At 35.1% G+C, this 26,310-nt stretch overlaps 2 protein-coding genes across 8 annotated transcripts in view; both read left to right on the plus strand.

Annotated features, from left to right (window-relative positions):
• The window catches only part of LOC134527245 (eukaryotic translation initiation factor 4E1-like), an 82,632-nt gene extending 63,679 nt beyond the window's left edge, over positions 1 to 18,953 (plus strand). For 4 of the 7 annotated variants that reach the window (XM_063359755.1, XM_063359749.1, XM_063359753.1 and 1 more), the window contains exon 2: positions 17,385 to 18,953. In XM_063359755.1, the coding sequence (XP_063215825.1) occupies positions 17,415 to 18,053 (639 nt within the window). In that variant the 5' untranslated portion in view covers positions 17,385 to 17,414 and the 3' untranslated portion in view covers positions 18,054 to 18,953. Of the gene's footprint in view, positions 1 to 3,852; positions 3,924 to 5,720; positions 5,845 to 17,371 lie in introns of those variants that run through there. The other 3 variants (XM_063359751.1, XM_063359754.1, XM_063359750.1) reach the window with 3 other exon arrangements.
• LOC134542779 (tigger transposable element-derived protein 4-like) lies at positions 359 to 17,411 on the plus strand. Its single transcript, XM_063387336.1, has 3 exons — positions 359 to 566; positions 693 to 1,023; positions 17,372 to 17,411. Exons 1-3 carry the CDS (start codon positions 359 to 361, stop codon positions 17,409 to 17,411), a joined length of 579 nt encoding a protein of 192 aa, XP_063243406.1.
• Positions 18,954 to 26,310: the final 7,357 nt, after the last annotated feature.

Raw genomic sequence — 26,310 nt, forward strand, 5'->3', positions numbered from 1 at the left:
AGAGACAGTGGAACACTGGAAGGAAACTCAGCTTAAGGAGAAGATTGCCAGCTATTCTCCGAAAAATATATTTAATGCTGATGAAACTGGATTGTTTTATAGTGTTCTGCCTGACAAAACTTTCACTTTTAAAGGGGAGAAGTGCCATGGAGGAAAGTTAAGTAAGCAACGAATCACTGTACTTCTGTGTACAAATGCTGATGGAAGTGAAAAGTTGCCTCTCTATGTTATTGGCAAGGTTATGAAACCCAGGTGTTTCAAAAACGTACGCACCCTTCCTACCAAGTACACAGCAAACAAAAAGTCATGGATGACGAGTGCACTGTTCCAGAGCCAACTTCATGCACTTGATGCCAAAATGGGTGTTCAAAACAGGAAAATTGTTTTGTTTATTGACCAGTGCCCTGCACACATGGGCAACATACAGCTTCGTAATACAGAAGTTGTTTTTTTCCCTGCGAACTGCACGAGTGAACTACAGCCACTGGACCTAGGTATTATACAGTCATTCAAGTTCCTGTACCGAAAATACCTGGTCACAAGAGCGGTGACCATGCTTGACACCGGTAAGGATCCCTCGACAATGAAGATTGATGTATTGACAGCCTTACACTTCACAGCTAGAGCATGGAAAGAGGTCACAGTTACAACGATTCAAAATTGTTTTGCGAAGGCAGGCTTTTTTTTTCCAGAGGCAGGTTGTAGTGCCAGTGAAGATGATGGTGTCACCATCATAGAGGATGTGCCTGAGTATTGCCAACTGTCTCAAAAGGAGTCTTTTAAGGACTATGTGGCAATTGACCAGCAGGTAGTTACCTCACAAGTCCAGTGTGTGGAGGACATTATTATCAATAGTGGCATCACCAACTCGCAAGAAGATGATGATGATGAAGAAGAAGAGGGACAAGAAGAACCAGTTCCTACTACAAGAGACGTGCTCGCAGCTCTTCAAACATTGCGCAGCTATATATCAAGTTCTGAAGGCAGTGCTAGTTCATTTGATAACTTTTATAATTTGGAGAGGCAAATAATCTCCTTGAACAGCCAAAAAAGCAAGCAGAAAAAAATTTCAGATTTTTTTGTTAGGAAGTAATCAGAAAAACTTTTTGGCTTTCATTATTTTTTTATTTTTGTCAAATGTGGTAAATTAAATGTTTAAATACTAGAGTAAAATTTGTTGTTAGTGTGTTTGTACCTGCATTATAGTATGTGCTATTAAACAAAAGGAAAAAAATTCTGAATAAGGTAAGCTGTACTCCTTTTCATTCTTTTCCCTTTATTCACACTTTCCCGCTTTTTACACTTTTTTACTTTGTCCCCATGAAAAGTGCAAATAAGGGGTTTTGCTGTATACCCATGGGATTTTATTTTAGATTTGAAATGTAATTTTGACAAATTTTCAAGTCATGTATTCAATATAGTGTACCAATGTAAGGCTGAGAAAAAAAAAAGTATTACTTAGTACGATACAATTATACATGTTGACTTTAGCAAAAATTATCAAACAAAATATGATGAATAAGTGCAATCCTTTCATTTGGGAGGGTTGAGACAGCAAATACTGAGTTTTATTGCATAATCGTCGCAAAGTTTATACTAAAATCAAGTTTGAAAAGTAGGGGTGCGAAGTTTATGCGAAAAAATAAATTTTTTGTTAGGTAAAGTTATTCATAAAAACAAAACCCATTCGTGGAGAGTACGTTTATTTAAAAAGTGGAGTATACAAGAGCACGCGAAACAATTAAAATTAATAAGTCATGCAACAAAAACCGTCTTCAACTTTAAATAGAAAAACAAAATCTGTGACACGAATGCGAGCATAAACTAACGCATAACTATTGTTGTAGTACACACTTATCACGAAAGAGTGCGGGCCATCAAATGTAGTTAACTCTGCACTTGACAAGAGCACGCACGTTGCATGCAATCGGTGCGACATCAGTATTGATATTCAACTACGTGTGTGCGCTCTATATGGGAAGCAACATAACCAAACATGAATAATGCCAACTAGCACTGGCTACATTTTTATAAGTGGTACACCGTGGAGATGAAAACGAACAGATAAAGGTTATAACGTTTAAAAAGTCTCTAAAAGAAAATTTACACATCAGACATAGTATTTCCATTAATTACATAAGTAAGTGGTAATGTCCAAATATATAATAGATTTCTACTTTAAAATAGATAGTTTTATACGGAAAAAATACCTACACAAAGGCTCGGAATCTAATAGCGGGACCACAAACATCATGCAACGTCTACGCGAGAGGTTTTTTTAATCCAAATTTTGACATCCTAAAATATGGGTGCAACGATTGTGCAATAAAAGAGGGTAAGTAAGCTGTCTTGTCAGGGTCATTTTTTATGCGTTGGCACCTTTCCCCTACATGTTTATTTTCTAAATGTTTTTCACGTGTCGCTATTGTGACCTAACCAAACTTTCACACGATTTCATAGTATTTTTAATGTAGGTAATCTAACCTAACCAACCACCCACAATATTTAAAAGTACCTATTTATAATGGAGCTAACCTAATATAACTGACCATTCTCACGATGCAAAAAATTAATATTTATACAGAGTATACATAAACGTGGCCTTGGAATGGAATGTTGTGAATATTAGCTTTGCAGTTTCTGTGTTTCTTTACATACAATAAGTTAAAAAAAAAATTGGTTGTCTGTAAAGTCGGTTTACGGACGATAGTTTAACGTGACGTCATAACAAAACATTGATGAAATGATTGCATACTTTTATGAATAAAATGGAATCATTTTTATTTTAATAATAAAAGAATAAATACTTGATATTATGCTAGTAATCAGATTTTTAAAATGCAAGAATAATTAATCTTTATTGCCGAAATTGTTGTTGTAATAAGCAATGAAAACCACATTAACTTTTCACTTCACTTTATAAACAGTCGACAAAACAGTTCATGTGTCGCGGATAGATAGCGCAATTCGTTAGGTTCATGTCCGTCACCGTAGATGACAGCACCATAAGGGAATAATATTATTTCGTTTTTATAATACGATTTTATAACAAATAAGCATCCCAAATACACCAAACTTATTTATAATGTGTTACAATATTTTTTAAAACATTGTGCAAAAGATTCCGGGTGTAATTTGAATTATTATGTGTAACTGTAAAACACCATTGTTCGTACAAAAACGTATTTGAAAATTCAACATTACTTTTAAATAACCGTACCGATTGTGCTGAAAATCGGTGGACGATCGTTAAATTACATAATATTAATAATTCAAACGACGAAAACATGATTGAAAAGTCAAATCGATGGTTGTTCCAATCGAGTGGAAGAGAGATAGATGCGGCGCAAGCGTACAATGAGCGTAACGGGACACATCGTAGTGGGACAATGTTCGTTACGGGACACTTTTTCGTGCATGCAGCCGGCGTTCATAGATTTATTAGACGTCACGTCAAAAATGACCACTGTCAATGCATAGATATTGAAATATAGGCTATGAAAGGTGATTTCTCAGAAACCAGTAGGAATATAAAAATGCTGTTTACAGAATGAATACAGAAGCATCTCTAGTTTTCAGAAAACAGTATTTTTGTAATTTTGTTACTAATTTCCCGAAAAGCCGCGATGTAATACTAAGACTATTACGTTACACTCTGATAACACATGGGTAACAATTCAAATTACTTTAGGTTTTGTGTTAGGTAAATTTGTGTATCTGAAAAAGTTATACAATAAATTATTCTAAAAATCCAATGTTTACAGGATACAGTTCTTAAATCCTATACGTAAAAATATTGTTTGTTTTAGTAAGGTTTTGAAAAATGAAATTACTTAATACTACACAGGTTGTTGAGGCACGACCGCTAGATGCAGATGGCTCCTGCACTTGGATCTATGCCTGCAGCGAGCGGTCCAGCTAGTGTGAGTTTCATTAATTTCAAAATAGTAATAAAATAGTTCAAAAGGATCAACAGTCGTATTTAAATCCATTCTAATGCAACTAGCCATAGATTATAAAGAGCAAAACCTATGAGCGAGCAAGGGGTTAGTGTAGCAGCCACAAGCTCGGGGCTGGGGGTGACGCCACAGCAAAGGGTTGTGCTGTCTGCATTGTGTTTATGGGATTGAGACAACCTCTCTACTAACCTCGAGGGTCTGCAGCTTACCCTCTTTACCAGCGTTGAGTTAACAGCTGGAGAGTATCTGGTTGGGACTAAGTGTGGTAAAGATGTTTTATTGGTATTAGTGATTGCAATAGTTATAATGAAGTCTATATCTTTCTACTATTCTTCTACGTACTGTCTTAACTGACGGAATGATTTATCTAAGTTTCCTTGTGTGCGGAATGTGTGTGTAGTTTTCTTATGACGTTTATGATCTAGTCCATGTGTCTTCATATGTGCCAAGTGTGTTTGGTGTGTGGTCAAGTGTATGAAATGTTTGCTGGTAGTTAGTGGTGGCCTGATAGGGAAGGTGGAGTCTGATAATTCGATGGAGTGAAAGTCGGGCAAGGTTGTTTTATTCTTGACGTTTGCCAAGGTCGCCTTGAGGGGGAAAGTGGTGAAGTGAACTGGTTCTGTGGGTAGGTATCACTTACAGGGTTGAACAGATAATCATAGAGTTTAGAAGTGCTAAACTTTCTTTATAACTGATTTCTATGTGCAATAAGATTATAAATGCTTTTTATTTTTTTTTTATTTTAATGCTTAAGACATTTAAAAGCATTTTTTTAACTTCATCCTTGAACAAATAGGTTTTTGCAGCTCAGTTTTTTTTGTTTTATTTCAAGTACATTTATCAAAAATTGTATCAAAATTTGACACTTTAAAGTAACATCTCATTAAAATTAATGTCTGCATTATACCTGTTTGAAGGCAAGGTTTATTATATAAATGGTGTCTACAGGTCACAAAAGCTTCAAAAAAATATCACAGCTGAGGGGGTCTTAAAGTTCCTAAACAAACAGTTACAGTCCAGACAATCACAAAATTTTTCTTTCAAGTGATCCTTTGAATAATTGTTTGTTTCAGTAATTGTTTAGTTTGTTAATATAACTATATTAACTCAGTTAAATCACATAATTATTAAGGAAAAAAAATTTGAATTCAGGAAAACCTTTACTGTAGGCTCTATATGAATTCTGTTTTTTTAATTTAAACATTCATGGACCAATCTGCAAAAAGGAAGTAAGGTCTCCTCATATCTGTATGTAGTAATTTTAGAAAGAACACTACAGATTTATTATTTGGGAAAATGTTCTGTTCAACAGTACGTCACTGTTTTATTATGGTGTTATCTCCACAGGAGTCTAAGCATTTGTTTTAAGCAGTTTAGAAATGCTTTACACTTTCAGGTTCTATTTGGAATTGAAATCCATGTTTTTTAAATAATGTAGTGCTTGCTTAGTTTTACTTTTATCTGATTGCAAGACGGAAAACGCTTAGGGCCTGAGCATGATTTTGTTCACTCTATAAATAAAGTTGGAGATGTTACAACTTTTATCTTAAAATTATTCAGCAAGAACCTTCAGAAAGTGTAGGTAAAGATTTCTTTTACTTAATGTATAAAACTAATTACACCCCAGTTGTTTCTTGTTTGTTATTGTCACACTATGTGAGCTCTACAGTGACTGTACTAAGTACCAGATATCTGTAAACCTGAGAATTACAAGAAAGCACTCTATCAACATAGATGTATTTCACTGTGTTCTTAGCTGCATTGGCTTGGCCGCACCAACTTAGCTTCGTGCAGTCCCGACACTTGACATTTTGCCCATGGATAACTGGTCTGCAGGATACTACAGTTGCTTAGAAAAAATATCTGTTTATCAACTAGATTGCAAGTATGTACAACTTAGGAGCAGTGTACTGTTATTTTGTGGCATGACTGTTTTGTTAATTAAATTAATTTTTTTTCCCCAAAGTTTTATGAAATCTTTGATATTTACCACATACCTTAAAGGACCTTAAGCTATAAGTTAGTGAGGTGGGATAATGAGTGTGATGCTCGCTGGTGCTTCTAGCGCAGCGTCTCCTCTAAGCACAAGGCTCTGAACTGGCGTGCAGCCTTGTCGTCATGCGTAGGAAAACTTTGAAATTTTAGCAGTAAACATAATAGTTAGTGGAGAAATGAAGATAAATGTGTAATTAAGGTCCTTGGGGTGCTTTCAAGAATCTTTACTGGTCATTTCTTGTCTAATAATTATTATGAAAACACTCTTTTAGCCTTTTTCAGGGTGTCTACCGACCCTGGAAAACCTGGAAAACCTGGAAATATCAGGGAATATTGTAGGCCTAATCAGGGAAATATCAGGGAATTTTTTTTAAAAATCAGGGAATTTTTGTTTGTTAGGTTGTAGTTGGCAATCCTTTTTTGTTTATTGATCAGCTTGCATTGACGTAGCATCATGTGTATCCCCTCCCATTTTTATTTTTGAATGGCAAATAACGAACAGTACCCACGTCCATTTTCTTTTATTTACCATCGGATTTAGAAGTGACAACAAATCACTTGATACAAACTGGTTCAAGCTGGACTGTTATCGTGCTGATGTGACGTGCTGCAGCATGTGCTTCCCACGTTCGGATTATACCGACAGGTGCATTTCATTTTAAGTATATGGATGCCCTCAACGTAAACTGAACATTTTTGTTAGCTTTGAAAATACATATCACAGACACTTATGGTGAAGATTCGCCATCGTTGCTAGAAATTGGTAGCTGTGGGCTTCATACGGGTCCATAGTGCTTTCAAATCTGAAATTTCTGCTACACAATGGGACGTTGTTAGTTTTTTGAGTCCCAGTTACTATTTGTTTAAGCACGTACCTGCAAGGAGAGCAGATTACACTAGAATAACTGGATCAGAGTTTTTCCCCAAGAAATTTTGTGCAATCAGATGGAATACTGAGTGTGCCATGAAAACGTTACCCCACCTAAAGAAATTTGTTAGTGAAGTTTCTATTTCATCTCTTTCTTTCAGTGTAGTGAAAAGTGCTCTTGAAGATAATCTTCTAGAAGTAAAATTGACATTCCTCCACTTTTTGGCATCAGAGCTGGAATTGTTTCTCACAATGTTCCAAAGTGAAGCACCCATGGCACCTTTTCTCTATGATTCACTGGTAGACATTTTATTAGCTTTGGCAGGAAAAGTTTTTGAAACCAGAGGTACTGAAGAGCTTTAGGGAGAAATGCAATGTATCTCGATTGGATGTGGATAACCAGTAAAATCTATTGACTGCTAACAATATCAAGTTGTGTTATGCAGTACGCCATGCCATCAAGAAAGAGAAAGTACCAGAAAAGTCTGTCCTGTTACTGAAAAATGATGTTAGGACTTGTCTAAAGATTATGGTAAAAAAACTTCAAGACAAAAGTCCCTTGAAGTACAAACTTACCAAGGGAATTTCCTGCTTATGTCCCTCTGTGGCTTTAAATTCGGGTGTGAGGAAACAGCGTGTAAAGTACAGTTTAGAATGTTGTCTTCAAAACAGGTGGCTATCAGGACAAGAAGCTGATAACATTGAGTGATCATATCTGTTGGTATGTTCCTTGCAAGATTCTGAAGCACTGTTCTCATCTTTTTCTCGAGAAGACTGGCGCCTTGATCACTTGTGGATGCTCATTCTTAAGGCACATACAGTAGCTGCCAAAACAGGCCTTCTAAAGTTTGTGAGGATGGTGTTGGTACTTTCCCATGGAAAAGCATCATTGGAAAGAGGATTTTCAGTGAATTCTAATCTGCTGACTGAAAACTTGCAGGAAGAAATACTGATCGCACTAAGACAGATGTATGACTTTGTTCAACGTTCTGGAGGTGTACAGCATGTTGATTTCACCAACATGTTACAGTATGTAAGAAATTCTAGTTGTAGGCGTAAGGAAGCCCTGCAAACAAAACAAAAAGAAAAGGAAGCTACAGACAAGAAGAAGGCAGAAAAAAGAAGAGTTGAAGAGGAGATCAAGGCATTGCAGTTGAAGAAGGCTCGGATGTTGGATTGGCTCATTCTGAAGTAAGTGCAATAGACGCAAAAGTTGAGTCACTGCGAAATTGATGGGAGCTTCCTTTTACTAATGTTTTTGCGAAAGTAAGTGTGTGAAATATTTTTAGCAGCATGTTTTATTTGCCATCAATTGAGTCACTTTGGCCACGTCTGGAAGAAGGTAATTTTTTTACTAATTTAAGTAAGTTTAATTACTTTGAAACCCGTCAATGTAATATTATGCAGTTTTTTCAGTTTCGTGGAATGTCGTAATTGTGTTAAAGAAATCCTGGAAAAATTCAGTTTTAGATCTGGAAAACCTGGAAAAATCAGGGCATTTAATTTACTAGATCTGGTAGACACCCTGCTTTTTCACTCTTCTAAAACTTCAGTTTAAAAACAAAATATGGAAACAGTACTACTCTTCCACCCTCAACACTTTTTGTAAACAGATCCCACTTGGATATTGAGCAGTTTTCAAATCACATGGTTTCTTCGAAGCTCTGTACACAGTAAGTGAGCCCGCGCAAGCCTTGCTAGTTTGGAAGGAGTTCGATGGACTAATAATGATCACATTACTGGTGTGTGTAAAGCATTAATGTACCTGTGTTAAAGACTTTGGATTGATTTGCAGCCTTATGTTGTGTAGTATGTACTTATAAGATAAGTTTTATTTTATATATGTTTTTAATTTATTTTTACTATATATATATTTTATACATTTTATAGGTGGAACATCTTGAAAATTTTAACATAGTGTAACGATATCACCAGGGCCACCTGAAAGTGGTAAATAAAAATGAGGAATTTTGTCATTATAAATAGGTAAAAGCTGTATAAAATTTAGTCAAAAAACTATAATGGTGTTTAAAATATGGAATAAAAATTACAGGCGAAACAGGTTTATTTATTAAAATTATTTTCTACCTGTATTTCATACACTAATATGTATATATTCATTTTATTAACATTATAATAGCATAATAAATCAAAGCAATTCAGTATAGAATTTATTTTGTATTTATTTTATAGTCATTTTAGTGCACATGGCTTGCAGTAAATAAAAAAATATATATTGCAAAAAAGATTCAAAATAATGATGCAATTAAGAACGTTCATTGAAATATCTAGAAAGCATAATTTCAATGTTAAATATCTGGCCATATGACGAAAATGCTCTTTCACTGTCCACATTTCAAACTGGTATCCACAGCATTGCTAAAGTTTGTGGCACAAAGTTGCCGTGTTCAATTTGCAATCCTTGCAAAATCTGACAGATGTCAGCAGTGAGCCCTTCTTTCAAAATAGTAGAAACTTGCATCTGAAGTGCAAGATAACCTTCTAGAAATTCCTTCTTTGTAACATAGTTGATAAGAGGAAGATGGTAAGCAGTTGTGAACAGCTTCTCATCTACATTATTGCTCACAATGTTTCGAGAAGCAAACAGTTTCCCAACAGTGCTAAAGAACTCTTTGGCAGTGTCTTTTTCTCTGAGGTTTTGTAGCTCGGCGAGACATTTCACTCCCAAGCTCTTCAATTCAGCTTTCATCTGACTTTTGCTTGACAGCTGAAGGAAGTTTTGAAAGGGCAGCAGATGTTTTGTCTCCAGAAATTCCCTTGCAAACTAATAAGAAGTTATTTTCTAAGTCATACAACTTTGAATAGAATTTATAACTTAAAGAGTAACTACAACCTTCAACATCTAGGATGTTTTCTGTGAGTTTCTTGCCATGGTCCACGAGAAATTCAGCAGAGCACAGAATTATTGCAAGCTGGCAGTCACTCAAGTTCTTAAAATAGTCTGTCGAAACTATCTTATCCATTGAGAAATTATATTAGATCAATAATGTATTCGGCAATATATTCAACGGAATGGAACCAGGCTTTCCACATGGTCTTAGCCGGTGCTGGGAATATTTTGACACCTTTTTCTGATTCTGGGTACTTTTGTTTCATATGTGTGGCATATCTGTGCTTCCGTTTCCTTGAATTAAAAAATACATGTTTGACATTACTAACAAATGTAGGCCTATTTAGCTCTGACAGAAAGAGGCTGCACAAACTTGCGATGAGATTTAGTTTGTGCACTCAGCACTGAAAATGAACCATTTTCTCACAAAATACAACCTTTAAAGTGTCTACTTACTTGGTCATATATCGTGTAGAGTCACTCACCACAGCAACTATATTATCAAATTTTATATTGACTTGTGCAACAATTGAGAAAATTGCACAGGAGCATTCTTTGCCATTTGCACTGTCCAGTTCTTTTACACCACCCACAAACAACGTTTAGTCACTGGTACTTGCGAGAACACAAATTAAAATAATGAAAACACATCGTCCTATCTTGTCTGTAGTTTCATCAAATAGAAAAGCATCTTTCTGGTTTTCCACGGCTTTCTTTACCATGTCAGAAGTGGCCTCACCAATTTTGGGTAGATATATATCTCATAATACCTGAGCAGTTGGAATATCTCCCGCACCTATTATTAAAAAAGGAATAAATGTAAAGTTGCAACATTTAATTTTATATTAAAAAAATCTTTTTATGGTATGAACAGTTTGGACTTAGGCAGATATTTTAATATTATAGTCTTACCACAGTTAAACACTAAATGTATAGGTAGGCCTACTTACCAGGTACATATTTTTGAAGCCAAGCACGGACAGAGTCATTATCTGCCTTTTTCAGTGGTATGTTGGCATTTAACAACATGTTCATGCATGAAGTCCACAATAAATTCTTGTTTTCCGTACTGCTCTGCCTGCGATCAATTGCTCTAATAATGCTCAACTGCTTCGGGGTTGAATAAGTTTTCGAATGTGCTTCTTTTTTCCGTTTAGGGGACTCTCCCTCAACATGCTTCTTGCAAATGTCTTTCCGCAGCCACTCCACACGACTATCGCAATACTTGCACATCATTATTTTACTACCTTCATCTTTTGCACGGTCATGTATTGTAGAAATTTAGGCATTTCGAACTAACAATTATTGACATAAAATATACTTTCACGTGTGCGGAACAGTACATTTGAATTATTACGACAAAGCATGTGTTGTGTTCATTGTAAACACTCAAAATTCTTGCAAAGGCACCATTTTAGAATTGTGGTGATATTGCCTTCTTGAAAACATTAGGCTATATCGGATGATAACCGTTCACAAGATATGAAGTCCCATCACCACCTATTTTTAAATTTACCGAAGTGAAAGGTTATGTTGGTTAAGTGTAATAAATAACAGTTATTTTTTTTTTTTCCGGGAGGGTTGGGAAGATATTAGTATTTTACCATAGCTAAAATTAAAGGTGGGTTAGATTATGTTTGCGTTTATTATAATACTCTATGACCGTAAGATATATATCCTTGCAATATTGTGTTTCTTTTCATGAGCGATTGGACAACTGTGGAATACCTCAGAACTGTTCTTTGTTGCTCTTCCTTGTGAGCTGTAGGCTTCCTATATCCGGACTAAAAGGTCTGCGAGTCTATGGTCTAGTTTGCAACATAAACAAAGAAGATGGCACGTGACTTTGTCAACAAAATATTTCACCGCGATTTTGTCTTATGAATGGTTCCATTTAATTTTTTCCAGTGTGTTATATTTACGAAACAGTTATCTGAGCTTAGAAAAATGTCTCAATCGGCAAATTTTACTAAAGTATCTATGGGGGAAAAATACCTTAGGATTATAAACATCATCCCGTTCCACAAGAATTTATGGCAGAAAGTTCAATATAGAGTTATTTAAATAAGTCGGTACTGTTGCCATTTTTTGCCGTGTTTACAGTGATAAAACGAATTACATTTTATTTTCATAGCAAGTTGGTTCAAGTAGGCATTGTCTGTTGTTCTAACATAGGATTTAACACATATGCTCATGTTTTTCATGAACATGTAAAATTAACACTAATTTTGCAGGAAAATCTTATTTCACAGTTTTTTTGTGTTTTCGTAGTTTATTCATGATTGCGAAAATTGCATGGCCCTATATATCACCTATAAATAACTAGCTGAAGTACCCATGGTTTAAAGGTTGAATTTCAATGTTGTAACAAAGCATTCCTATCAGATCAGCTGTCTACATAATGTGCTTTTTTTAGTATTTACATTGCTGTAAAATATTTTATATATGAAGTCACATTTAGTTTTATGCCTAATTGAAACACTTTAAATTTCTCAAATGTTCAATAACATGAAAACATATTTGTTGAAGCGTTAAATACGTCATGTTTGTTCTTTAAGAAAAAAACCGACTTCTTGTAATGTTTTCTATTGTAAATTATACATAATTTTAAATCAAAGAAACACTGAGATGCTCAGAATGCTTTGCTCTCTCCTGCACAGCCCACATGCGTCATTTGGGTTTGGAACAGGACATTAGAGCTGTAGCAAACCGTATGTATTCGTTACTGAGTAACGGGTGCGGCATCTAGTACCGAGTAACGAAACGTTACACACGAATGCATTTCGTTACTCGCATCTTTCGTATGTTTCACGCATGCGCGCGCGTATTCGTTACAAAGAACGATGTTTGTTTATTAATAAAAGTATAATTTGGAAATTCGTCGTCCAATTTTTTTACTGTTTATTAAAGGTATTGTGTGTGTAGACAAAGTTTTAGATTCGAACAGAAACAACGTAAGAAAGTATTTTTTACAAATTATAAATATGTATGTTTTTGTTTTTTATAATCGCGTATTTTCACGTTTTATGTTCTTATCTTAAAAGATATATTATAATAAAGCCGCTCTAATGAGAGTTAATTGTTTCTTGGTTAACAAAAGCTGTTAATTATCAAATATTTTTAATTGTTTATATTCGATTTATTTTTATTTACGCGACGTCATACTGTACGCGTGCGAAATACGACTCGATTCGATGCTGTTACATAACATAGCATGTGCCATGTCATGCGGTATCAGAAGTAACGAGTAACGATACGAAAGTAACGAGTACTAATTGTTATAGTAACGAATACATACGGGTACACATTTTTTCGTTACTTTTACACCTCTACAGGACATGTCACAAGAAGCTCAGATTATACCCGATGATCACTGAGGGTTGGTGCCTAAGGTTTAGGTTAGTTCTATGTTGTGGGCTCCAAAGCACATGAACATGACTCCTTGCTCACAAATACAAGTCTTGCAGGGCTGGTATTGAACCGGTGACCCTCGCCCTATAAATGTGCTTGATAGCTACAACCTTCAAGAGCCCACCACTAACTAGGCATGTGTGTATAATCAAAAAAATATGTTAATTGTTCTAAACTGTAAAGTCTAAAATATTATACTTAATATAAATAACTTTGTACATAATTTGTGTGAAAGAGTAAAAAAATCGAGTGTGTGCCGGATAACACATCCACTAAAGACATTCAAATGGTAAAAGTTTTATTTTAATTTTTTCAGTAGCTTATTTTAACATCTAATTTGTGTTAAAAATTTTTTATCATTAATAGAAGATGATAGTTATTCAGTGCTTGTTTGGTGGTTGCCAGCTACTAAAATCTCGGTAAGGATTGTTATCCGGAGTAATTTGTGTCACACACCTGATTGAATGCTTACATATTACAGAGATGCCATTGTAGATCCGGCAGAACTTGTACCATGCTTATACAACTCTTGCAAAAATTTAGATACAACTTCGAAAGTTAAGACATTTACAAACTTCCTATATCCATACTATCTGCTAATATTTATTTTCCTGTGCAGTTTTATAGTAGGGGAGCCTAAGAGGATTTTGGGATTTACTTGAGCACGGCAGATTAACATAAGGGAGGATACCTTGCATTTTGTTGAGTACCTCCCTTTATATAGAAACATGCGTATAGTATAGTAAAAAAAAAATTATCGTCAGAAATTATCAAGCGCGTCAGATTAAGTAAAGGTGGGTTAATTACTAGCTGAAAGGTATGCATTTCAATAATCTGACGATTTGAGCGTAACGTAGGAAGTGGGAGGGTCACAAACTTGCAACAAAAAAAGTCGTCTTGACATTCTCGAGCGTGGTTGATTTTTTTATTTTATTTTGAAGGAAATCACGAAAAAATAACGGGAAAAATATAATCTGCCGATTTCCACAAGCCAAAATAACAATAATCGTCTAAAAATTTAGTGCGTGCAGCTGGGGTAAAACTTGTATTCCCCACTCCATGCCTCTCTTTCACTTTCACTTTTTCCCTATCTCTGACACTCTTGCACCTGATTCATTGGTAATCACCTACCAGAAACCTGTGAAGATGATGTCATAACACCAGTTATTCTAGCAGATACTTCTGATTTTGGTATATTTCTTTTCAATACTTTAATAACACGCTTTTCATGGAATAAATAAAATATTGTTAAGTGTTATAACATTTTCTTGTTAAAAATATGGAAACCGCAGTTAATATTGACGACCCAATTTAATCAGTAGATTAGCAGTACAACGATAAGTCCTTGGATAACGATGAAGATTGAAAAAAAAATATTTTTAACAATTATATTTTATAGAAATTTTTTTTTGTATATATTATGTTTCTAAATATCTATATAATTTTTCATGATTTATTGTTGTCACATTTCATGGCTATTGAAAAAAAAAAAAAAACGAATTTCATAAAAAAATTTTTGTAGCAGTCAGATTAAGAATTCCCCTCCAAATAATCGGCAGATTTTAGGCTAGCACGACTGGGACATCAAGCTGAACCGTCTGTACAAAAACCTGACACGCTCAAGTATTTCAATATGGAAATTTTTTTTTTTTGCATTTTAAAAAATTTGCTATGAGCTTGTCACTTCCGAATTGTCAGTCTTTTGAATGGGAGCATTTTTAGGGTTCACTTAACACCCCCTCTGAATATCTGATGCGCTCAAATTTTAATTTTAATTTTTTCAATTTTCTACTCTTCTGGATGGCCACCCCCACTACACAAGCTGGAAGATTAATATATTTTTGATATCAGAGATACGTTGGGGCATTAAACTATCAATATCTGACACGCTTAAGTATTTCTATGTGGTGGTTTATTTTTACATTTTTGAAAACCTGTAGACGCTTTCCCCACCGCTGAAAGAGAAAACATTATATAACCTTTTATTCTTCCTATCATCTATCTTCAAAATCCAAGAGGTCTCGACGACGCTCTAGCAAATCCCCATTTAGCCTCATGGGCTCCATACTATTACCCTCGAATATCAAAAAAAAATATTTGGGTATATCTGTTCATCATTAATTTAATAAGTTATAAAAATAGGCATGACAAATATTTGCTATAAATTAGTTTACACTATTTTAAAATTTATTCTCAGTTATTAGAAAAATGTTTGATTTACATAATCTTTTTTTGTATAAATAGGGTAACATAAATTAGTGGGGCCAATTATATCACATCATCAGTTATGTGTTCATAATGTTCGTAACTAAGAGTGAAACAGTTTTTAAACTTCTAATTTTTTCCATTTGTGGCTCAGTGTGAAAGGATTGAGGTTCATGTTCAGGTATCTATTAATTTAATATAAGGTTTTGAAATGGTGTTTCTTTATTTTGGCATGTATAATTTTTTACTTAGGTATTCATAATGCATAGAATGTTTGCTTGATGCTTGTAAGCCAGAGTAGTTTTAACAGCTTTTCTGCTATTCAGTAGTAATGATAGCTGTGTATTCTGTGCTGTAATGTAAGCATGTGATCTTCTTGAGCAGATGTGCTATCAGTCAAAAATATTTTTTTAAAAAATGTGAGCGAGTATTTCAGTACTCGCCAGTGGTGTGTAATCATCTAACTTTGGTAAAGAGCAAATTCATTTGTTCTCATGTTGCATTTAAACTTGTAATACAAAACTTGGACACAAATTTAATGTATAATACTTTTAATTAGTGCTGAGCGTGATAAATGTGCACAAATAATGTTTTCAACTACGTTTCTGGACGCAAATCACACGCAGCTTCCACACCTGCTGCTAGAATTCACTGCTGGAGCAGCTATGTTGACTAACGAATCATTCACTTTGCAGAGCGAAAGGTTAAATCACATAATGAAACGGCTCTGATAAAAGCAAAAAAGGTTTGAAAAAATACTAAACCCCAGCTTTGGTCTGTATTTTTGACAAGGAATTTTATTTAAATACTGCCCATCTTAATAAAATTCACTAAACAGTTAATACTTAATACTTTTCTTCTGTCTCCATGAACTTTGATTGCAACAACTGCTATAAATGGCAGCACCATTTTTACACAATTTTGGTCCATGGACTTCTGTTCCATTCACAAAATTACTTCTACCAAATGCTGTATACCAAGAGCTAAAATGTTTACACATTAATAAAATTGGATCCATAACTATTATTTGTTACAAATAGAAAGTTTATTTTTATATCTTGTCTCTTTGCCAGTGTCATGTTCAAGGACCTTAGCATAACCACTCACTTTCTGTATCTTTTCCTCCATATTTTGAATTTGTATCATGTGTTCTTCATTTTGAGGGAAGACAATGACTGATTCAACATACCTACATTTTCATTACAGTCTTATTTCCCTTTTGCACCCCTACTTACCAGAGTTTTCAGCAGCGTGACTGTGGGGGTAAAAGCAAATAAATAGGCGAATATAAAATACAACACAAAAAAAAATGAAGACTTTTAAATTTGAAATTTTAAAAACAATACCATTTATAGCTGGATATTATTTATTTCAGTTAAGATTACATACAAATTTCCTAAACAGTTGTAGCTTTGTTTTACTGTATTTTACTTAATGTAGGTGAGTGGTCTTATAATTGACTGGTAGGAAAATAGTTGTTCAATCGTACCAGAACTGATTGAGCTAAGCACACTTTGATGGTTCGTCAGTCATGCTTTTTTAATACAGATGTTAGCTTGTAACCTAACAGGATACACTTTGAGCCAACCAGATAAAACAACAGACAGTTCAACACAAGCCATGTTACAATATAATAGTATGTGTAACTTTGTTACTGCTTAATGTTAATATCCCCTGCGTATAGTTTTGTGGACCAATTTTTTACAACATTAGTGCTAATTGGTGTTTGTCATTTATTTACTAATAAATAGGTTTACTTTTCTTAATCGGTACAACTTGTGGTTCTCATTATTTGGTTTACAAGTTATAGTTCTCCTATGTTTTCAAAGTGTTAATGACTGTTAGGATTATGTTGCTTCCTAGTACTTTACTAATTTTGAATCATGATTTAATTTATGACATTACTGCGTCTCAAATATAAGAATTTCACATCATCTCTTTCTTATATATATTGTCAGTCACTTGTTCCTGTTTATTTCATGGTCTTGGTTGGTGAATGTTTCCCATAGCTTCATCTCATGAAGTTATATTCCAAGAAGCTTGAGCGAGATAAGTAGTGTGAGAGTGGCGTGGTGACGGCAGGGCGGTGTTGCAGGCAGCCGGGCTGGATCACACGTGGTAGAGCATGGCGGTGAGCCCCGTCGGAGGCATGGGTGACGTGATGGAGACCCTGGGCACGGTGAACGGGGACGGGGGTCCTGTGGAGGATACGATACAGCACCCCCTGCAGCACACCTGGACGCTGTGGTACTACGAAAATGATCGCTCCAAGACGTGGGAGGACAACCAGCGCCAGGTGACCAGCTTTCGCACCGTGGAGGACTTCTGGCGGCTGCACAACAACATCAAGACGGCCAGCGACCTGCGCCAGGGTTGTGACTACTCGCTCTTCAAGAAAGGCATCCGGCCCATGTGGGAGGATGCGGCCAACAAGATGGGCGGGCGCTGGCTCATCAACGTGGAGAAGAAGATGCGGGGGCCTGAGCTGGACAACGTGTGGCTGGAGGTACTGCTGTGTATGATCGGGGAGGCGTTCGATGACCACGGCGATGATGTGTGTGGCGCGGTGGTCAACCTGCGCAGCAAGGGTGACAAGATAGCCGTGTGGACGGCCAACGCCAAGAACCAGCAGGCCGTGCTGGAGATCGGGCGCAAGCTCAAGTCACGCCTAAAAATCCCCCACAACAACCCAATATGCTATCAGGTCCATGAGGACACCATGGTCAAGTCGGGCTCCATGACCAAGAACACCTACACGCTGTAGAGTCGTATTTCATCCAGAAGCTTCCGTTCTCTACTGTCCATCAACATGATGATTCTGAACCTTCCTCATTTCTGCTCAAATTCTCGGTAAAGGAGTATAACGGCTAACCTTGGTTACAGGCACAAGTTACCCCCATTGGTTGCTTCTGTGTAAATTACCTTGATTGAATATAGATAATTTATTTCAGCATAGTTGTGAGTAAGAATATATTTATAATATAAACTAAAAAATATGATTTGTATTGTGAAAATTTTTTTATTTGTAGTATTGTACTTATGATATTATATCTAAGTTCATTTTCTCTGTTAAAAAATATATATTATTTTTCAAACTAACCTATGATATTGTGAATTATGTATTTTGAAGAGAAAACTAGGTATGTTATGGTGTATAGAATAATTACTTTAAACACTTGCAAAATGTTTGTAATTTAATATAAAAACAAATTTAGGCCATTTAGCATGCTCATTTGCACTTTTTGAAGCGTTATGGAAGAGACTGTTACATACAGGGCTATGGGAGATGTATTTTATGCTCACAAAAATGAAATGAAAGGACATATTTTGTGATTTCAACTGAGTGAGCTTGTGGTGTAGTGTACATAAAAATATCACAACAGCTGAATATCTGCTTTGGAGTTGAGATTTCTATTGCTGTAAAATTTATTTTATAATTATAAGTTACATACTAATCGTATTTCATCTAATTTTGTTCATTTTTTTGTAGAATTTGTGTCTGGTTTTGTTTTGCATAGTAATTGTTCAAACTTCAGTCTGAGTTGTTTGTTGTATTTGTGTATAGTTTCCAGTACAGCTATAATGTAAAACAGGTGTATAATCTGATTTAAAATTTTTGTTTGTAACAACCTGGAAATGGTTAGAATAAATTAAGTTCTTTGAATTGTTTTTTGTTTTAATTCCTAGGCAACCCTTGCATAAACCTAATCATGGTTATCGGTCCTGTTGTAGTGGCTTTAGTTTTACGTTGAACTAATGAGATTTTTTTTTTAATGTTGCCACTGGGCTAGTATTTTTGCAATTAAAAAAAATATATTTTTGTTTCAGATATAAAATCTAATACTTTTTTTTTTTTTTAGAACTTGAGTGAGACTTTGCATGAATATCCAGAGTTTCCTTGCTTAGTAAATTTGTTGCATTGTCACAGAACCTTTTTATCACCGTACAGATTTCCTTCCTTATCATTGCTTTCGAAGCTATCTAGCAGAATGGGGTGAACCAATACAGATGATAATGGAGCCACACAAAATTTATGCTGATAAACAAGAATTGTTGCTTGATAATACATCAAACATCATCTTGCTCTGCAGGTAATGAACAGGATTGGACAGGGTTGTTTACTAATGTAGTAAAATAAACAAAGGAAAGAGCCACTGGTGGATTTAGATTTTTAAAAAGAGCCTGTGAATATTGTTTGTAAATTTTTTCTATTTAGGTATTTGTAATAATAATACAAAGGGAGTCTACTTTAATCTCTATAAATTAAATTATTCTATATTGCAATTTTTTTACAGTACCTAAACCTGTTTTCATTGACGAACATGTAGATAGTAAAGTCATGATTGCTTAGCAGATGAAGCGACATTGATAAAGTCATGACTGTTAATGGTTTTTCCCCCCTTAATTTAGCCATGAAAGAACACTATCAACATACTGAAATTATATGGAGCTTCCAGAAAGTAAGAATTTGGCAAGTAATTAATCCTCAGGTGTTTTTAATTATTATTATTATTATTATTATTCTATGCAATAATAACTACATATCTAGTGTCGCCACTAAAGCTCGAAAAACACTTTCAATAAGCCACTAAAGCTCGAAAAACACTTTCAATAATGTTATTTCGTTTGTAGATACATACATGACAGCATAGTTAGCAATTAACTGTGGGTACTAAAAAACAACGTTGAGGTTCTGGTATTTCAGTTACATGGTCGTTGCTGTTCACTGTTAAAACTGCATTGTCCAAACATACATTTCACCTCTTTATATAATGTGTGGTTTTATGGTGTTGATCAGGGGTGGCCAACATTTACAATGTGAGGGCAAGTAAAAAAAAATATTGGGCCAATTTCTTCTTTTTATCCCTTGTTTCTACGTGTTTTTTATTTTGGATAGAACATTAGAAACAATCCACTGAGATTTTACAGTCATGGCTGTTAAATGGGGCTTATTTGCTACATCAACCATGCTAGATTAGTGTCACTATAATTGTAACAAAAATACTAAATTAAAATTAATAAAGTACAACAATATTGAAAACAGGAAACTCCACTGATACTGAGATACAAACTGACATGATAAACACTGACCAAACTAAAAAGCGGGCAGCGCAGTGGCGTGTCTTGGCGGTCAAGGCATGCACATGCTCCGAATGCAAGCAGCTCGATCAGTGCCAGATTGCAGATTGTGCCTGATTGAAGAGCGCCACCTGTATTGAGATTTAGATTTCAATGTAATTATTAGTCGAGTAGTGATATCCTGCCAGAGTGGCAGGTGCTGTCCATGCTGCGGGTTTGGCCACCACTCATATAGATGGATTTGGACTGACATGTGCCACAATCACAGGTTCAGACTTTTAACAGCTGATCAATTTATAGTTCACCCCAGTTTGTTGATGCCAGGGAAGTGAAGCATTTATTGGTTATGCTGGCCTGTCCGCACCTTGTTAGCTTCAATGTAAGTAGAGACAAGAGAATGAATAATTGCATTTGAGAGTGGATTTGGAGTACAATTTGAAAAACCCATTTTGTCTATGATTTGTGTGCATTATAATGTAAGTTCTTTTACTGAAAGGAATGCTTTAGATAAACAGACTCATAATTTATATATACTATAAACATTTAATTCTTCTTAAAAGTGGAGGAATTTATGCTTTCCTTGATCTTGGAATAGTCGTTCTTGGTGCTAGAAAAGTTTTTATAGCCAGGGATGGAACTAGGAACTAAGCTTTCCTTCGCCCGGGGTAGAAATTGTGGTTAATGCATCCCCCTCCCTTTTTCCCACCATAGCACTTAACACACCTAGCAAAACTGTTATGATTCCGTGTTCCATTACATGTGCAAGTTAATTTTTATCATACTTGGTGTACTTACCAGCATTAAGTGTAAGAGTTTAATACTAATGTACAGTATTTATAGCAATAATATAGTTTTCAAGAGTCATTGGAAGGATAAACACATTTTTAATTGTGTTACACTGTTACATTATAATATTAAAAAAATATTGGACAAAGCATGATCTCTATGCAAGTATGCAGTGCAAACCCACTAGAAACTAGATTGTTATTGAAAACTTGACTATTTATATTGAATAAAACCCAAATATTAGTAAATATTGAATCATTTTTTCTATTCACATTTTATTTCATACTTTTTGAAGTCTATTTGTCAGCCCACCCTCTAGCTCCACACCTGGGGCATTCTTCCCCCACCCCTTCCTAGGTCCATCCCTGTTCACACCAACTACACTTACAGTATTCACCATTTATTTTTGTTCATATGGTGCACTTGCAGTAGTTCATAGGAACATTGATGTTTGCAACAGATTGGTAAATGTACAGTTCCAAGCTTTTAGCTTTTATTGAAAGGAACTCTCATGGAAATAACTAAAGTTGTGCATTATGATACACTGTTGAAGATGTGGAGGACATCTTTGATCATGTAATAAATTAATCAATAAATAGGGGACACAAGAGAATGATAAAATTATAAGGAAGGAAAAGAAGGGGTTTTGAGTAAGGCAAAAGTTATATGAACATAGTGTTGAGTTGAATGTATGTATTGGAAATGCACTACATGTGTTTATATATTTCCTAATGTCCTGGGTGAATACTAGGAGATGTTGAAAGCATTTGGTTTACCATATACCAGAAGGAGCAGACACCTTCAAGTAAACAGAAAGAAAAACAAAGGAAAAAATAAATATTCTTTGTTTTGGACTGTAATATACATTTTGTTGATATACATCAATATTGTAAACATGTGTAAATTTAAATGTATATGGAAAATATCTTTTAGTGTAATTTTTGGGGTTTAGTTTATAGAATTTTTATAAAACAATTTTAAGTATAAAAATGGGTGCCTGTACTAATGTATGCACATTAGAAGTTATACTTGCTTGGTGTAATAAAAAGCTCACTATAATTCTGCATGCAAATAATAATAATAGAAATAAAATAATAAAGACTGGAATGATATAAATACAGTTGGTAAAGTATAAAATCAGTCAAATTAAAAAAATTAATTAAATACTCTATGCAATATTAGTATAAACACTTGTATAAAATTAATTATTTAGTTAGAAAAATGAAATAAATTATAATTTATTAAATAATGTAGTTAATGCAAGTAATTATACATTTGTGAACATAACCTTACCTATATAAACACATTTGAAAAAACACTTTAAAAAGTTTATAAACACAATTTATATCACTTATATTAATATTAAAAAAAAGTTTTGAATTATATGGACCAGTATTCAATATAAATCGCCAATGTTTATGATTTCAAGCACATACATAATTTTTATTTGTATATAGCTTTTTTCATCCTGACAATTTTTGTTGCATCCTGCATGCACATCGTAAAAATTCATTCAAATACTTTTTAATAACGTGCCTCAAGCCCCGCGTTGGGTGACCAAACTGTAATTGTGGAACATACAGAGTTTTCCTACCTTTCTTTACTTTAACTTCTTTATAGTTAGAATAGATTTTTGTTTTAGGTTTCTGTAGTGGATCTATCTCTCCTCCCTTGTTGGTATCAGGTCAAGATGCTGCTGGTGTAATTACCAAACTGTTATCCCAGCTAGCATGCTTCTGAAGTTGTGAGAGAGAGTGTGAGATTAGATGTATGGTGTATCCCTGCATAAAGTTACTGTCAGGTCTATATGGTCCAATTAATATGTGCCGTTTATCATAATTTTTGGGCACAAGTTTGGAATTTTAAGTTTAGTTTTCATTTTTAAAGAAGAAAACAAAAAATAAAGTAGCATTTTTAATTTCGTTTAATTTTGTTTGTTACTGTACTCTCCGACTTGATCTTGTGCAACCCAGTGCACCTGCGCTTGTTCGCAGGCCCAATTAGATACTTTTGCAGATGATTGGTTATCGCAGCATCTCGGCTGCAGTTTGCATCACGTTTTCTCCCTGTAACAGTATGACTTTTTGTGCTAGCGAACTCTACCCCAAGGCCCGCGCTAGCATCTTTCATTTCTCGGAGGCAATCATAGGTAAGCTGTTTGGCAGCATGTCGAGGAGCATATTACAGTCCTTGGCGACGCCTTGGGATGGTCCACACGACGCTTTTCCCAGACGACTTAGCAAGTTTTGATCCCCCCTCCTTCCCTCGACTCTCACCTGTGGCTTCTCGGGAACTTTAACCCGGAGCATCGACCTCCAGTGAACCAGCGCAGGGTACATGGTCTCTCCAAGGACATACGCCCTTGTCCTACAGAGCCATCAGCGAGGCCTAGCGGCGGCAAAACTCCCTAACCTAGCTCTGTTCGCTGGTTGCGAGTGCGCCCACTGCACTCTAGTGGACGTTTCTGTGACCCTCCAGGCAGTTTCTCATCTTGGCCACCAGAGCGGGTACACGTCGTTTGTACTAAAATCGTTTGTCCTAAAGCGTTTATCCTAATTTCTTTTGTCCTAAAAATTAGGACAAACGACTTTAGGACAAACGAATTTTAGGACAAACGACGGAACAGCTTCAAAATGTTTTTACTCTGAGTTTTAGGACAAACGACTATAGGACAAACGACTATAGGACAAACGACATTAGGACAAACGACTTTAGGACAAACGACTTTTAGGACAAACGACGGTTCCAGTATCGATAAATCCTTACTCTGAGTTTAGGACAAACGACTTTAGTACAAACGACATTAGGACAAACGACTTTAGGACAAACGACTTTAGGACAAACGACATTAGGATAAACGACTTTAGGACAAACGACATTAGGACAAACGACTTTAGGACAAACGACATTAGGACAAACGACTTTAGGACAAACGACTTTAGGACAAACGACTTTAGGACAAATGACTTTCAGGACAAATGATTTTAGGACAAACTACATTATGAAAAACCAAGTTAGGACAAATGACTTTAGGACAAAAAACTTTGAGTCAAACTATTTTATTTGAAAACCACAGAGCATGTGAGAACTTACAGTAAAAGAAAACATTTGAAAAAATAATGTTATATACTGGGGAAATACTTTACATTCTATGTAAAAAAAATTCAGCGTTTACGATCGTTACAATTTTTAGACATCTAGGAATAGACGACTACGGTTTCAACGACCTAAATCTGTTTTTTATTTCGCCATCTTGGTTCCGCCATATTTAAATCGAGCGCCCCACTCATTATGATGAAATTTTCGTAATGACCGCCATATCGAATTTTTCTGTTCCACTGGAGGCCACCATATTGGATGCCGTCGACTTTGTTTCTGTTGTTTGTTCCTAAATAGCGCCAGCATAGCTCTTGATTTATTTTTGTTATTCTGGAGGCCGCCATCTTGGATACCGTTTTCTTTGTTTCTGCTGTTTGTTCCTAGAGAGGGCCAGCGTCGCTCTTTATTTTTTGTTCTTCTTGAGGCCACCATCTTGGATACCATTGACTCTGTTTCTGATGTTTGTTCATAGAGAGCGCCAGCGTTGCTTTAATATATCACATAAGGTCGATGTTCCATTACCTACCATAGCTATTATGAACCTTATCGACATATTATATTTAAAATTTTTTAAAAAAATACATTGAAAGTGCTGTGATTCGAACCATTGCAGCTCTGATCGCTAGGTTGGAAAACATACGCCTTTAACCGCACGGCCATCGAGAAATTTACCAGACTAAGGATTAATTAAGGTATGTATAAAAATAACATGCATAATCGAACTTGTAATTTTTTTGATTTGAAGTAATATTAGCACCACCTGTTCGAGACAGAACCACCATCATGTATTAAGACGTAACTGTTGTAATTATCGTTATGGTCACCATCTTGAATATCCATAATTTTTATGTTAGAAAATCGGGAAAAAATTTAAAAATCATTAAAAAATTAATCAATCGAATTATATAATAAAAATCTTAAAAAACAAAGTTTCACTTAATGTTATGGTCGCCATCTTGAAAATCCATAATTTTAATGCTAGATATTCGTGAAAAATTCCAAAATTCATTAAAAAAAATTCCTTCTTAGAATACTGATTAAATAGTTCGATTCCTGTCCTTGGTTCGAAACTGGTAAGAGCAAAAAAAAACAACAGATCCTTCCTCCACAGAAGCCACCTACAGACTGATATACCGCCACCAATAGCAAGGTATATATATCGTCAGCTGGTATGATATGTGCGCCATCTTGTCTTCATCCGCTGGAGACCACCATCTTGTTTTCGTCTGCTAGAGTGTGCTGATACCATGTTAGTATAATATTCTGTTCACCATAACTTTGTCCTCAACTGTTGGCATTGAACTTTTACCTTGACCTTGAAATTTGACCTTGACCTTGAATTTTGACTTTTACCTTGACGACAATCATGGATTCGCCATTTTGCGTTCAGTATATGCTACCAGGAGCTTCCACCTGCTAGAGGTCATTGCCACCATTTTGTTTTCGTCTGCTGGAGGACACCATCTTGTGTGTGTACTCGTCTTATAGAGTACATTACCATCATACTTGTCTAAGTTTTACCCGCTAGAGTGCAGTAATCATTTATTATTATTGAAGTGCCTGCCATCTTGAAATTTGGGCGCCATCTTGGAATCGTGTAATTATTTAGCTAGAAATTCGGGAAAACATTCCAAGATTCATCAAAAAATAAACTCATTAAAATAATGATTGATTGATTTTATCAATTCCTGTTCTTGGTTCGATCCTTCGATGATGCAAAATAATAATTTTATGTAAAAAATAATTATTATAATAAATATTATTATCAAAGTCCTAAAAGAGACTTAAATTCATATATTACCATCATCCTTTAAACCATTACGACCGCCATTTTAAATATTTGTATTTATTGACTTATTAGTTCGGGAAAAATTCCAAAATTCACCGAAAAAATCACACATTATTTTACATATGGAATCGAAACTTGCTTCGATCTATGGACGAAGCTGAAAAAAAATTAATTTAAATACCAGAAAAGTATCAGGTTCGAGAAATAAAACACCGCAAGTTCTTTTACAAACATAATATGTATTACATAATTTCTATCCTAATACAGG

Source organism: Bacillus rossius, chromosome 1 (genome assembly GCF_032445375.1).
Source record: "Bacillus rossius redtenbacheri isolate Brsri chromosome 1, Brsri_v3, whole genome shotgun sequence".
NCBI lineage: Eukaryota > Metazoa > Arthropoda > Insecta > Phasmatodea > Bacillidae > Bacillus > Bacillus rossius.